The sequence below is a fragment of the Callionymus lyra genome, chromosome 1 (genome assembly GCF_982586985.1).
Source record: "Callionymus lyra chromosome 1, fCalLyr1.hap1.1, whole genome shotgun sequence".
Lineage (NCBI taxonomy): Eukaryota > Metazoa > Chordata > Actinopteri > Syngnathiformes > Callionymidae > Callionymus > Callionymus lyra.
Genome location: NC_141818.1, coordinates 44,860,037 through 44,874,777, shown reverse-complemented (window position 1 = coordinate 44,874,777; position 14,741 = coordinate 44,860,037). Strand labels below are relative to the sequence as shown.

The 14,741-nt window shown below is 40.7% G+C and overlaps 1 protein-coding gene across 1 annotated transcript in view; it reads left to right on the top strand.

Moving 5' to 3' along the window:
• Positions 1-14,513, top strand: part of LOC148089730 (protein tweety homolog 3-like) — a 35,492-nt gene extending 20,979 nt beyond the window's left edge. The window contains exons 5-15 of the mRNA XM_087809690.1: positions 16-236; positions 2,690-2,785; positions 2,936-3,008; positions 3,123-3,198; positions 5,196-5,251; positions 6,362-6,454; positions 6,518-6,610; positions 8,084-8,220; positions 9,916-10,089; positions 11,331-11,406; positions 12,252-14,513. Coding sequence (XP_087665816.1) covers positions 16-236; positions 2,690-2,785; positions 2,936-3,008; positions 3,123-3,198; positions 5,196-5,251; positions 6,362-6,454; positions 6,518-6,610; positions 8,084-8,220; positions 9,916-10,089; positions 11,331-11,406; positions 12,252-12,386 — 1,230 coding nt within the window. The 3' untranslated portion in view covers positions 12,387-14,513. The remainder of the gene's footprint in view (positions 1-15; positions 237-2,689; positions 2,786-2,935; positions 3,009-3,122; positions 3,199-5,195; positions 5,252-6,361; positions 6,455-6,517; positions 6,611-8,083; positions 8,221-9,915; positions 10,090-11,330; positions 11,407-12,251) is intronic.
• The last annotated feature ends 228 nt before the right edge of the window (positions 14,514-14,741 follow it).

Sequence of the window (14,741 nt, the reverse complement as noted above, 5' to 3'; positions counted from 1 at the left end):
CTCGTGGTCGCCCAGGTGTCCGACAGCGCCCTCGCCTTAAACCAGACGGTGGAGGAGAACCTGGTTCAGCTGGAGACGGCCTACCGGGAGCAGACGGACTACGTGTCCATCACCCAGAAGCTGCAGGGACAGCTGGACGAGCTGGTGAAGCTGATGGTCGACGTCCCCTTCTGGTCCAACGCCGACGTGTCCCTGGAGGACCTGGCCCGTAAGACCGAGGCCTTCGACTTTTACAGGTCAGTGAGAGGTCAAAGGGTGGAGACCGTCATGAGTATTTAAACGTATGTGGACACGATGTGTGCAAGGTGAGTGACCCAGATACGACACAAGGGATACAACAAACACATTTGTTTTCATGCCTTAAGGCAGGGGTGGGCAATTAAAAATTCTTCAAGGGCCACATTCAATTCTGTGAATGTTGTTAGGGGCCGTCAAGCAAAAAAAAAGACGAAAACAATCCCCCCAAAAAAAGGGACGTGTTTCATTAGACCGTCATTTATTAAGATAAATAAACTGCAATTTTATTCTTGTATAGATGAGTTTTTTTTTAAACATTTCTTCAATTATCTTGAAAAAAAAGTTTTTAGGGATAAATATATACATAAAAAATTACACAGAAAAAGGAGGGAAGTGTTATGTAAAAATGTAAATGAATAATAAATACAAAATACATTTGTTAATGCATTAAAAAACATTTATACATGATCATACTTTGACATTACGAGGGCCGCATAAATACAGTGAAATGTGGCCCCCGGGCCGCACTTTTGCCCAGGTCTGCCTTAGGGTCACCTTGACCCTGAGGTCACACAAGCTTTTCAGTTTTAAGGGTGTGAGGAAATAAAGATGTACCGATATATAGCTTTTTTTACACTTTACCGTATTCACCCTTTTATTTATTATTTATACATTTATTTTTGGCTTTTTAAAATCATATCTTAATTTAAAACAATAATATCAAATTATATTACATTTTAGTAACAGGTTTTTTTATTTTTATTTATTATTATAATAAAATGATAACGTGATTGTTCTTTTACAATTTACATTAAATTTTAATAGCGTTTGTTCATTTCTGTGTTTAAATTAAATTTGAAATCCCGGTAAAGACTGAGGACGAGAGGATACAACTGACTCGAGCCGCTTTTAAAGCGGAAATATTAACCGACGAAAGTGTTAAATGCTTAAATCCAAAGGAAACCACAACTTTGTTATAAAGATGTATTGATATATAGCTTTTCCACTTTACTTGTATTCATCCTTTTATTTATTATTTACATATTTATTTTTTGGCTTTATATATCTTATCTACATATAAGATACATATATAACATAACTTGAGCAGCTTTTAAAGCAGAAATATTAACCGACGAAAGTTTCAAATGCTAAAATCCAAAGAAAACCACAACTTTGTTATAAATATTTTTGCTTCTCGTGAAAACAAATATCGTAAAGGCAAAAGTCTGCTACTTTTGAATTTATTTATTTTTTATCAAAAAGTGTTTTATTTATATAATATTTGCCTTCAAATCATATTGTATTTTTTTCACAGTTCTTTTATGGTTTATAATTCAATGATAATATATCTATTAATGTACAATTAACATGCAAATATTAACAGTATTTGTTCATTTCTGTGTTTTGATTAAACTTGAAATCCCGGTAAAAACTGAGGACGAGAGGATACTGCTGTCTCGAGCAGAAATATTAACCGACGAAAGTGTCAAATGCTTAAAATCCAAAGAAAACCACAACCTTATTACACATTTTTATGCAATATATCTATTAATGTACAATTAACATGCAAATATTAACAGTATTTGTTCATTTCTGTGTTTTGATTAAACTTGAAATCCCGGTAAAAACTGAGGACGAGAGGATACTGCTGTCTCGAGCAGAAATATTAACCGACGAAAGTGTCAAATGCTCAAAATCCAAAGAAAACCACAACCTTATTACACATTTTTATGCAATATATCTATTAATGTACAATTAACATGCAAATATTAACAGTATTTGTTCATTTCTGTGTTTTGATTAAACTTGAAATCCCGGTAAAAACTGAGGACGAGAGGATACTGCTGTCTCGAGCAGAAATATTAACCGACGAAAGTGTCAAATGTTCAAAATCCAAAGAAAACCACAACCTTATTACACATTTTTATGCAATATATCTATTAATGTACAATTAACATGCAAATATTAACAGTATTTGTTCATTTCTGTGTTTTGATTAAACTTGAAATCCCAGTAAAAACTGAGGACGAGAGGATACTGCTGTCTCGAGCAGAAATATTAACCGACGAAAGTGTCAAATGCTCAAAACCCAAAGAAAACCACAACCTTATTACACATTTTTATGCAATATATCTATTAATGTACAATTAACATGCAAATATTAACAGTATTTGTTCATTTCTGTGTTTTGATTAAACTTGAAATCCCGGTAAAAACTGAGGACGAGAGGATACTGCTGTCTCGAGCAGAAATATTAACCGACGAAAGTGTCAAATGCTCAAAATCCAAAGAAAACCACAACCTTATTACACATTTTTATGCTTTTCTTGAACACAAATATCCAAACGCTAGTTTGCTACTGTTTTTTATGTTTATTTATATCGTCAGATCGTCAGATTCTTGCCGACACACGCTCCTGGCGGATCCTTGACGCTTCCTTGTGTCGTTGCAGGTGGTTGGGTTACCTGAGCCTGCTGTTGTTCGACGTCCTTATCTGTCTCCTGGTCTTGTTCGGACTGATCCGTAACTCTCGAGGGACGTTGATCGGGTGAGAAATGGACGTCTTCTGATGCGATCACAGGAGTCGGACGAGGAAAACCAGTCTGTCGATCAATAAAAGTGCAACAGTTTTGTTGGCGTTTCATTCACATCGAGTCTTAAGTCTTGTAAAAACTTCTCTTCTCCGCCCCCCCCCCAGCGTGTGCTTCTTGGGGGTCCTGACTCTGATCATCAGCTGGGGCTCGCTGGTTCCGGAGCTGGCTGCCGCCGCTGTACGTGTTGCCACGGTAACGCCAGCCGAAGCTCTCGGGGAGCATCGGCTGGCGAGCGACGTAATCTTCTCCCACCGCCTCGTCACGCTCGCTCACTCTTTTTCTCTCCCACAGTCGGCCAGCGACTTCTGCGACTCCCCCGACACCTACATCACCAGGGTGACCAGAGAGAACGCCGTCATCGACCAAGGTACGCCTGGCCGACGCCGCCATCTTTTTTTCGCGCCTCAGAACCTCACATTCGTACACGGGCTGACGAGTGAACATCGCTCGGATACGCAGCTTCTATTTTAAGAGCCAAGAGTGTTTGTTTTTTTCTTCCCCCAAGTGTGTGTCCAAAGGGATTGGCTTTGATTGACAGGCCTGGTATCTAAACGCTCTCTCTCTCCTGCACTGCTTCACTGAACCTCCCCGGGATCAGCGATGTGTGAAAATACCTTAATATTCCCGACGATTGTCTGCGGACGATACGACTTTATTTCTGTTAACATCCCTCAAGACGAGCGTCCTCTCCGTCTCTCTCACACACACACACACACACACACACACACACACACGCGTGTCTTTTTGTGTCGATCTAATGACTTCCGTCGGTTCGCTTCCGCTCTTTGCCGAGCAGATGTCGGCTGCGGACGCACAACCGAAGCAACAACAACAACAACAACAACAACAACACACAGAAGGCATAATTGCACTCGGCCTAATGGTGGTTACACAATCTTGCGAACGGAAATGTTAAAAGTGACTTGGAAATAGATTGCGCACACATGGGAAAACTTGTTTCCGCACCGCGTTTTATAGACGCACAAAGTTCAAAGCACTTATTGATACACAACAACACACTTTGTTACAAACTCAAATACAGAGCTACAAAAGTTTTGATTACACAACAGCCTTGAAAGACACACTAAACGCCAACGAACGCACAACCTTATATCAAATATTTATGCTTTTCGTGAACACAATAATATCAAAACGCACAAGTTTGCTTCTTGAGATTTTCGTTTTTTTTGTTAGTTTTTTCAAATTATATAAAATTTTAGTAACAGTTTTTTAATTTTTAATTTATTATTATAATAAAATGATAATTTGATTATTATTTTACAATTTACATTCAATTTTAATAGCATTTGATCTTTTCTGTGTTTAAAATTAAATTTGAAATCTCGGTAAAGACTGAGGACGAGAGGATACAGCTGACTCGAGCAGCTCTTAAAGCTGAAATATTAACCGACGAAAGTGTCAAATGCCAAAATCCATAAGAAATCACAACTTTGTCACAAATATTTTTGCTTTTCGTGAAAACAAATGTCGTAAAGGCAAACGTCTGCTACTGTAGAATTTTTTTGTGTTTTATTTATACAATTGTTGTCTTCAAATCATATTTTATTCTTTTCACATTTCTTTTATGGTTTATAATTCAATGATAATATAATTATTAATTTACAATTAACATGCAAATATTCACAGTATTTGTTCATTTCTGTGTTTGGATTAAACTTGAAATCCCGCTAAAGACTGAGGACGAGAGGATACTGCTGTCTCGAGCCGCTTTTAAAGCTGAAATATTAACCGCGATAGGGTCAAATGCTAAAAATCCAAAGCAAACAACAACCTTATTACAAATTTTCATGCTTTTCGTGAACACAAATATCAAAACGCAAGTTTGCTACTGGGGATTTTAGTTTTTTTGTTTATTTTTACAAATAATATTACATTTTTGTAACAGTTCTTTCATTTACATTTATTATTATAATTGAATGATTGCTTAATTATTATTATGTACAATTAACATGCAAATATTCACACTATTTGTTCATTTCTGTGTTTAAATTCAACTTCTGGCCACTTGATGGCACTAGATCCCGGGCAGCTAAATGAAATCCTTCGAAATGACTGAGAACAAGAGGATACAGTTGACTCCCGACAGCTTTTAAAGCTGAAATATAAACCTAAAGTCTTAAGTTTCAAATACACAACTGCCTTGCAAGACACACTCAACTCACAACAAACAAACAACCTTTTTACAAACATTTCTGCTTTTTCGTGAACACAAACATTGTAACGCACAGGTTTGCTACCGTAGTATCCCAAATACTTGAACAATATCTCGATGTATTCATTGGTGTTTTTGTGGTTCATTATTCCGTCGTATTCGTCAATTCAGATTTTTTTCTCGGCCCCCAGACATCCTGCAGTACTACCTGAGGTGCAGCCCTGGACAAATCAACCCTTTCCAGCAGGTCTGTACACATGTTTATACCTGAGTCCAAATATAACTGGATATAATAGTGAAGTTACATAAGAACATGATCAAGAAGCTTTTGTTTTAAACTGATGACACTATTGAAGCAACATTTTTATATAATTCAATAATTTAAAATCCTATTAATTGAAACAATATTGAATTAAGATTTTTTTTCTTCTTCTTTGAATCTTTGAAATTCGAAAAATAATAACTCATTTTGAAAGTATTTATTATTATTTTTTTTTTTTAAACTTTTTTAATTACAAATAATTGAGATACCTTAAAAAAAATACAAATTCAACCTTTTAATGTATATTAAAATGTTGAATTAGTTGTTATTGAATAATGTATTTTAATACTTTTTATATTAAAATAAGAATTATTCAAGTTAATAAATAAATAAAACCAATTGAACCTTTTAATATACAAATTATTAAAATACATTATTCAATAACAACTAATTCAACAAATTAATATACAAAGTATTAAGATACAGAATTAATTACAAAATAAATTCAACATTTGAATATACAAATTATTAAGATACATTATTAAATAAATACAAATTCAACATTTTAATATACAAATTATTAAGATACAGTATTAAATAAATACAAATTCAACATTTTAATATACAAATTATTAAGATACAGTATTAAATAAATACAAATTCAACATTTTAATATACAAATTATTAAGATACATTATTAAATAAATACAAATTCAACATTTTAATATACAAATTATTAAGATACAGTATTAAATAAATACAAATTCAACATTTAAGCATAGAAATGATTGAGTTAAAAATATTCATTAAAAAATAATTCAACCTTTCAATATAGAAGTTATTGAATTAAACATTTAAATAAAATACTGAAACATATTTACGGACAAATATATACTATCATACATTCTCTTTGTCATAAGGGTCAGATCATCAAAAGATGAAATGAGATCCTCCAGCTGAAGTTACTAAGTAATGTTACGAGTTAAAATCGTTGCTTTTATTTCCAATTTCCTCCCTAAACGATGATCATTTATTGGGTGCGAGTCGTGTGTTGCATAAGCATCGAGAGCGTTTGACGTCCATCATGTGTTGCAGAGGCTCTCTGGGAGCCACAAGTCTCTGGTGGAGATGCAGGATGACGTGGCGGAGCTTCTGCGCTCGGCGACACGAGAATACGCCAACACCAAGGTGTGTGTGTGTGTGTGTGTGTGTGTGTGAGAGTTACTGTCCTGTAACATGCGACTCGTGCAGGAGAACCTGGAGCAGATCCAGTCGGTGCTGAACTCCACGGAGGTCAGCCTCCACCAGCTGACGGCGCTGGTGGACTGTCGCAGCCTCCACATGGTGAGTCAGTGGCTGGTCGTCACCGAACACTTCCTGTCTTCGCTGCTATTAAAGGATCAGTTCACACCGAAAATTTCACTCATTTTTTCACTCACGCTTACGTGTGGAGCTGAGGAGCTTCTTAGATCTTAAAATAAAGCAGTTTTTCATGAACAATTCCTCGTGTTTAGGCTTCGATACAAGAGGGACGTTACAGTTTTTAAGTGACTTTTGGCACGAAATCAACTGAGCTCCAGTCGCTACATTAAAATGAACAAACATGTTCGTCTATAACTCTGAAAAAGAACAGATTACTATGAAAATAATCCCAACTCTTAGTCGACATGAGAGTGAGTAGAAAAATTCCAACAGTTAAAAGTCTTTCAAACTTTATTTGTGAAGTTTGTATGAAAAGCTCAGTTCGTGCTAGCTTTGTATGTTTGTTTTATAAGCTAATGCTAGCTAGCGCTGGTTTTCTGCAACGAGGTTTCACTTTTATTTTAATTAACATGAGAAAATAACATACACCTGATAGACCTGGTTTTGTTATTTGGATTGAAATAGAATAAATGTAGCTAAGATTAGCTTGCGTTAGCTAGCATTAGTGAGTATTAGCGAGCTAACCAAGAAAGAGGGACCAAACCCATGAAGCAGTGGGAGAAGTCTGGCATTAGAGAGATTATAATAGATCGTACACTCAAAAGTAATGATATGATATTATTTCGCATCTTAAACTCTGCTATTTGCAATGATTTGAAACCTATTAACTTGGTGAAAATCTGGATCTAAATTAGTTTAAACCAACTGATAGATACGGAACAAAATATTGAACGATAATACAAAAAAGGTAAAGAGAATTACCATGATTGATAGATGGATGGATGGATGGGTGACTGGATGGATGGATGGATGGATGGATGGATGGATGGATGGATGGATGGATGGATGGATGCATGGATGGATGGATGACTGAATGGATGGATGGATGGATGCATGGATGGATGGATGGATGCATGGATGGATGGATGGATGGATGGATGCGTGGATGCATGGATGCGTGGATGGATGGATGACTGGATGGATGGATGCATGGATGGATGGATGCATGGATGCATGGATGCATGGATGCATGGATGCATGGATGGATGGATGGATGGATGCGTGGATGCGTGGATGGATGGATGGATGGATGACTGGATGGATGGATGGATGGATGCATGGATGCATGGATGGATGGATGGATGGATGCGTGGATGCGTGGATGGATGGATGGATGGATGACTGGATGGATGGATGGATGGATGCATGGATGCATGGATGCATGGATGCATGGATGCATGGATGGATGGATGGATGGATGCATGGGTGGATAAAAATTGTAATAAAAACAAAGTGCAGGATCAGGATCTAAATCTAAACTAGACTCGTGGACCTTCTCCTCTGACGCGTCCCTCTGACCACGACGAAGCTTCATATCTTCCTCTCCCGCCGCAGGACTACGTCCAGGCTCTGACCGGCCTCTGCTACGACGGCGTGGAGGGTCTGATCTACCTCGTCCTCTTCTCGTTCGTCACCGCCCTCATGTTCTCCTCCATCGTCTGCAGCGTGCCGCACACCTGGCCCAGCAAGAGGTAACGCCTTCAGGACTAGACCTGACCCCCCCTGATAACAGGCTCTCGACCCGAGACCCAGAAGAAAACCCTGGTGCTCCTCATGACTGTAAAGCTTCTTCCCCGAGCTGCCTCGTCCTTCTCCTCATCCTCCTCCTGCTGCATCCAACATCTCCTTGAGTTTGGCTTGTTTAACTCCTTCCCTCCGCCGACCAGCATCCGTGTGTCCTTTTTGTTTTTTTCTTTTCGTTCCCCTCTTTCCTCCTTCTGTTCCTCCCTTACTCGTCTTTCCCGGTCCTGATTTGGAAAATGCTTTGGGCTTCAGCGAATGATGGTGGATATATTTATTCAACCGCCATATGGTCGGCTTATCCCCCCGCGCTCCCGCTCCCAGCTTCTGGATTCACACTCGTGTCTGACCACTGAAGGAATCCGAACCCGATCCGAACCCGATCCGTCCTGTCTCTGCCGAGTCCGCCCTTGAACTGGTGGAAACAGCGGCATCTTGTGGCCGATATGGTTAAAACACCTCCCGTTTCTTCCTAAATGACTGGTGTGATATTTCTCAGACTAAATATATTAAACTGGCAACACCCTGAAAAACGTATTTTTATAGATTGATAAATATTTCAAGAATATTAAAAGGTAGTATTTCTGTAATTATTTATTTGTTAACTTTTATTGAACCAGGTATAAATGTCTTGTTAAAAATAGTTTGGAAGAAAGAACCGGACAAAGGGGCAGTGTTAGATTTAGAACGAAATTATTCATGCATATGTTAAAAAGAGATGAAAGCATATATATATATATATCATCTTTTAAAAGTTCCTGTTTTTAGTAAAAAGCTACAGTGAATTCTTTGAAACTAAACGTGGATCAGCTTGATAAATAAAAAGATGAACCAGTTATTTAATTGTATATTATTCCATTTTATATATATACATATATATTTTTTCACCTGTATATAGTAAGTAAGTAAGTAAGTAATTTGTATTTATATAGCGCTTTTCTAGACCAGGGTCACAAAGCGCTTAAACAATCAAAACAATACTCAATAAAGTATATACTTTAAAGGTCAAGATAATACTGATAACACAACAGGAGTTCCAGATAATCAAGGAAAAGCCTGAACAAATAAAAACCTTCTTTTAGGTTTTGAGGGACAGGAAGTACTACAGCCGAAAATCCAAAATTCCAAATCAGCGTCTCTCACATTCAAAGCTTCATTCTATTGAGTTGCTGGCCGATTTTTTACTTTTTTATTTATTTATTTTTTAACCATATTATCTTCTCTTTTTTTTTGTTGCTTTTTTTAATTTTTATTTGCTTTCATGAAGTTCACATAGATGCATGACCCGGAACAGATTCCTCACGATCTGTTCGGAATCGAAACACTGCCGAGCATGAACGCCAAACTTCTGTGTATCTGGCCCTCAGCGCGAGGGGAATTGAACCTGCGACCAGAAAATAGCGGCGGCGGCTCCGGTCGAGCGGTCGTTGTGTTTGAAGATTGAATGCCGGACGCATGGTCTCACCCGCTCCGTGGGCATCGGGCGACTGCACATGAAACTCCCCTCCCTTCTCCTGAAAAACTCCTCTTCCGACTACTTGTTTACAATCTGTTGTCTCTCTCGGATCTCCCTCCCTTCTACCCCCCCACCCCAACCCCACCCTCCTTCCTGTCCGACGTACGCTTGCCCTTCGCCCCGATCCAAGGACGGACAACGAAGACGGCGAGGACGAGTCGGGCGCCTCGCGGGGCGGCGTGCACGATAACCTGTACCGTGTTCACATGCCCAGTCTCTACAGCTGTGGGTCCAGCTACGGTAGCGAAGCTAGCCTGCCCGCCACCGCCCACACTGTCAGCAATGCCCCCGTCACTGAATACATGTGAGTTGGCACCAGACGCTGTGGGGCCTCCAGACCCACTAGTCTCCCCGAAGTGATCCGGACCTAGTTAGTGACCAAAGAGATCTCGGGGTTTTTTCTCCGACACAAAAATGACACGTATTTCTTTAAAAAAAAGACGGTCGCATCGACGCAAATGTTAAAAAAAAGGGTTTTGTAAAATAAGATTAAATTAACGACGTGCACTAAGAACAAACAAACTTCTGCATTTATAGACACATTTAAAAACTCTAAATAATAAATCAATTATTGATTATTAGTTGAGAAGTTTTCCAGCATGACTACATTTGAGTTCAATCTTAATTAGATTATTCACTTTAAATAAGGAAGTAATGAATTTTAATGGTTCATAAACCAAATGTTAAACCAAAGTTTAACATCAAGCGATAATGTGGAAGTTTACTGTGACTTTGTAGCCGCTCTAAAAAGAGGAAAAACCCACAATAATGCGGGTAAAATGTTGTGAGAAAGATTTTAACATGTTAGTTTTATAGATGCTAAGCTTTCAAAGAATCGAAATGTATTTTATGTTTTTAGAGCTGATACAAAAGAGTTTATGACTTCTGATCTGTAGGGAAGTGATGAAAAATGTAGCGCTAAGAGCTACGTGCTAACGGCTAATTTGCTAACTAGCACGATTAAAACTTGAAATACAACCAAAAAAGGTTAGTTGCTATTGTTTAAAAGTTTTTAAGATTATGTTAAAGGATGCTGAGAAACAAAGACACGATTAGCTCGACTTTAAGACCAAAAAAAAAAGTTTAAAGCTTCAAATATTTTTCATTGTAGATTTCTTGACCAAAAATGTAGCATCTTATTTTACTACTGTATTAAATTTGATATGTACCCTTAAAGGTCAGTCAGGGTATTGAATACTTTATAGTTCATAGATATATTGAGGGAGTCCCACTTTTGCCAAGATCGCTGCTGATAAAAGAAAAGTAGTTTTATTACTGACCGCTGCGGAGGTTAGCATTTTTTAGTTAGCATCACAGGCCGTACGGCCAGAGAAGAGCTCGGTGACTTTGACCGCTCGGGGGTCAGAGGTCGGCCAGACCGGGGTCCGTTCGCACGAGAGCTCGGCGGTGTTGTTGGCAAAAGGCGGGACCTTTCACGATATCACCACAGACCCGTCGGCGAGGTTCTGTTCACGTGCACGAGTCTCCAAGTGAGCACCAGCGGCCGCACGACCACTCGCAGTAACCTCTTATTCTACAACACAGGAGCCAGAACGCAAACTTTCAGAACCCTCGGTGTGAGAACACCCCCTTGATTGGCAGGGAGTCCCCTCCACCCTCTGTAAGTGCACACTTTCTAGACCACACTACTCCCTCTGATGGCTTCCAATACCCACAATGCCCCTCTACAAACTTTCTTTTTTTTTTAATTCGCTCAATAAAAACCCCAAAAGCATGCTGTTGTGGATATTGGAAGAAGGTCTCCCTGTCTCTACACGAGTGTTCTAGACGTGATCATGGATCGTCCTGACGGTCATTTTGGCAGCCTGGGATTGTTTAGACCAACAACAACGACAACAACAACAAAAAGTCGTCAGGTCACGTGGTCCTCTACTTCTGATGGTCGAGGCTCGACCCTCGCCCTCTGTACCCCCACCCCGTCCGCGGGAAACGACCGAAAACATTTGATGAGCCCAAAACTTCAACTCCTTCTTCCCTTTTCCTCCCCCTCCCCCCATCCACACTGTGTCCATGTCTACTGTTTCTGTGACCCCCCACCCCCTCTTCCCTCCCTTCCTCCCCCCCCCCTCCCCCCTGATTCTCACCTTCACGCAGAGGTCACCACGTTTTGAGGGTTTTTTTGAGACTAACTCCCACCCGGCTAACCCTAACCACATCAGAACTAGAGCACTAACGGCAATAACACGACGCCACCATCACCCAGAGCTGATGAGAAAAACCCGGCTGTCCAAATGACTGTCACTCTCTTCCACCCCTTCATCGGTCTGTCTCTTCCTGTGACCTCCTTCTTTTGACTCCCCCCCCCACCCCCCACCACCTCCGTCTATCCACCGTTCATTCTTGTCGTCACATCCCTCTTTTCGACCCCTCCATCCACCCCCTTCTTCTCGAAAGCTTCTCGATCTTACCCGTTGACGCCTCGACTTGTCTTTTTGGTCTCCTCAGTACACCTCCAGTATGAGGGCCAAGTACTTGGCCACCAACCGACCGGACCAGAACCGACGCTCCGTTCCCAACGACCAGCTGGACCCGGGCAGCAGGCCGCACTCGGCCGCGCGACCGCAATCGTCCGTCCACTAAAAAGGTCGAACCCCATCCCTCCTCCTCGACGACGGCCTTCAGAACCGACCCCCCCACTCCACCAGGAACCCCGACACGAACCCGACTTAATGCACAACTCAAAGCGCCTTCGCTCACACACCCGCTCGGGTCCGTGCACTGCCCCCCCACCCCCTTAGTGGACACCGCTCCACACTGCATACACTGAACGGATGTAAATAGTGTACTCATATAAGTAGAGTCGTTACTGGTAACGTGGTGTGGTGTGTCTTACTGTAGTTGTCGCTCTCACGCACACACATCCAGGGACTAGCTTCTGACCCGCCTGTATTAAAGAAGAAGAACCATGGGGGGGCGCCATCTTTTGCCAGAGGTTTCTAACTGGAACCATGAGCTCGACACGTCCACGTCTCTCCATCCACGTCCCTAACACGAGGCTGATGTCCTAACAAACTGTGACGAGAGACGAGGGACGCCATCGAGGCTCCAACCTGTGCCAAAAAAAAACACACAAAAAAAACACACACACAAAAAAAAAAAGAAACACTCTTTTGCCAGGAAGGCTCGCCTCCTCTTCCTACTGCCTCCACGACGCTTCCCTCCGGCTGTACATACGAGAGAAGGGAGGGAAGCGCGAGGCGAGCGGTGGACTGAGAAAACACAAGCGACGACATGGTGCTACATAGAGAGTCACACAGAGGACTGTTGTTGTTGTTGTTTTTTGTTTTTTTTTTACTTATAACTTTGAAGAGAAAAACTGGATTGACACTGATTTATGTTTGTTCATACTGTGACAAAGACGTCGGAGAGAAGCCGATATTTCCGAAGGCCAGGATTGGCCGCTCGAATCCAGAAAACCGCTGACGCTATAAACACTTGAAATCATCCGGAAGGGCGGTCGCTGTCGTTCGTTATGAAAGAGTGTACGAGACTTTTGGTGCCCCTTTAATTATGGTGTTGTATATCAGAAATAGCTCCTCTTTTAAGGGAACAAGATTAGGGCCAGAAAGTGTGAATTAAAAAGAATCGTCTCTATTAAATAGATGGATGGATAAACTTTATTGGAGGTCTCCTTCGGTGCAATAAAAAGAAAGATGACACAATCTAAAGTTAAAGAACACAGATCAATCTTTTCACTCCTGCCCCCAGATTCATAACTATAAAGTCTAATAGCGCGAGGAATTAATGAGTCCCTGAGTCTATTAGTGTTTCATCACGGGAGGAGCAATCGTGTCCCGCCTGCTTCTCTGTTCACTGATGACAGTGTTCAGAGGATACAAACTACTGTCATCATCCATGATGGACAGTAGTTTGTATCCAGAGATCTCCTCTCAAAAACTGTCACCAGTGAGTCCAACTTCATGCCAAATTAAATTCTCATTAATTTAGGTGGAAATCCTCACGACAGTGATCTTTTTTATTATAATCCTACCCTCGGAGTTATTCGCCACCGCAAACCCAAACGAGCACAAAAAAAAAAAAGCTTTGTGGTGAATTCCCGGGTTCATGAAGGCACCGTTGACGACACACATCCAGTCCTTGGATCTGGGACCCGCTCGTTCGAACCTCATCTAGACGTGTAGCTGTGGCGTTCGAGCACCGCTTGCATTCTGAGTGATGTAGTAGTGAGTAGTGTTTCCTGTACAGCATTTTAGACCAAGCAACGACCACTTCTCGTCCTCGCGAGACAATCGGTGTGACTCGTATCTGAGCCGCCAAACGTCCGGGGGGGTCTCGTCACTGATCTATGGCCTTTCATAATGTTTTTAAAACGCTTCATATCACCTTTTTTTTTTTATTTCCTGTCTTGTACAAATTTAAAGGTAGGTGTTTTTTAGAAGTGTCGAGACGAGGCCTCGCTCCTCTCTTACTAATTCATGGTGAATGATTCCGTCTTTTCGATGTTTTAATACGACTATTCCGGTGTTGTTGGACCGATCGATGCGTTCGATCCCCCCCGACCGACCCCTCATTTCTCCTCCCCAGCCGCCGACGGTAACGGGAGCTTCGACGCACTTTCGTCCTGATTTTTTTTTCATTTTTTTTATGGCTGTTAAGAATAATGTAAATGTAAATGTCAAAACTGTGGTAATGCTATAATTCAACCTGGAGTCAGTGTTCCGAAAATAAAGCAACTTTAACATACTCTTCATGAGACTTTGTCTTTTTTTTTATCCACCGTGATCAAGCACAGCAGGAGGTCCAGTTGGAATATGCTCTTCCGCATTGCCAACAGGTTGCGACGCAGACGCCCTGAAGCTTATTTATCGGACATTGCCGATGTTTTTAAAGGCGAAATTCGTACAGTATTGGGTTAAAAGTGACCGTCAGTCCGTAAAAAACGCAACTTGCCAACGACGAGAATCATGCTTCCTG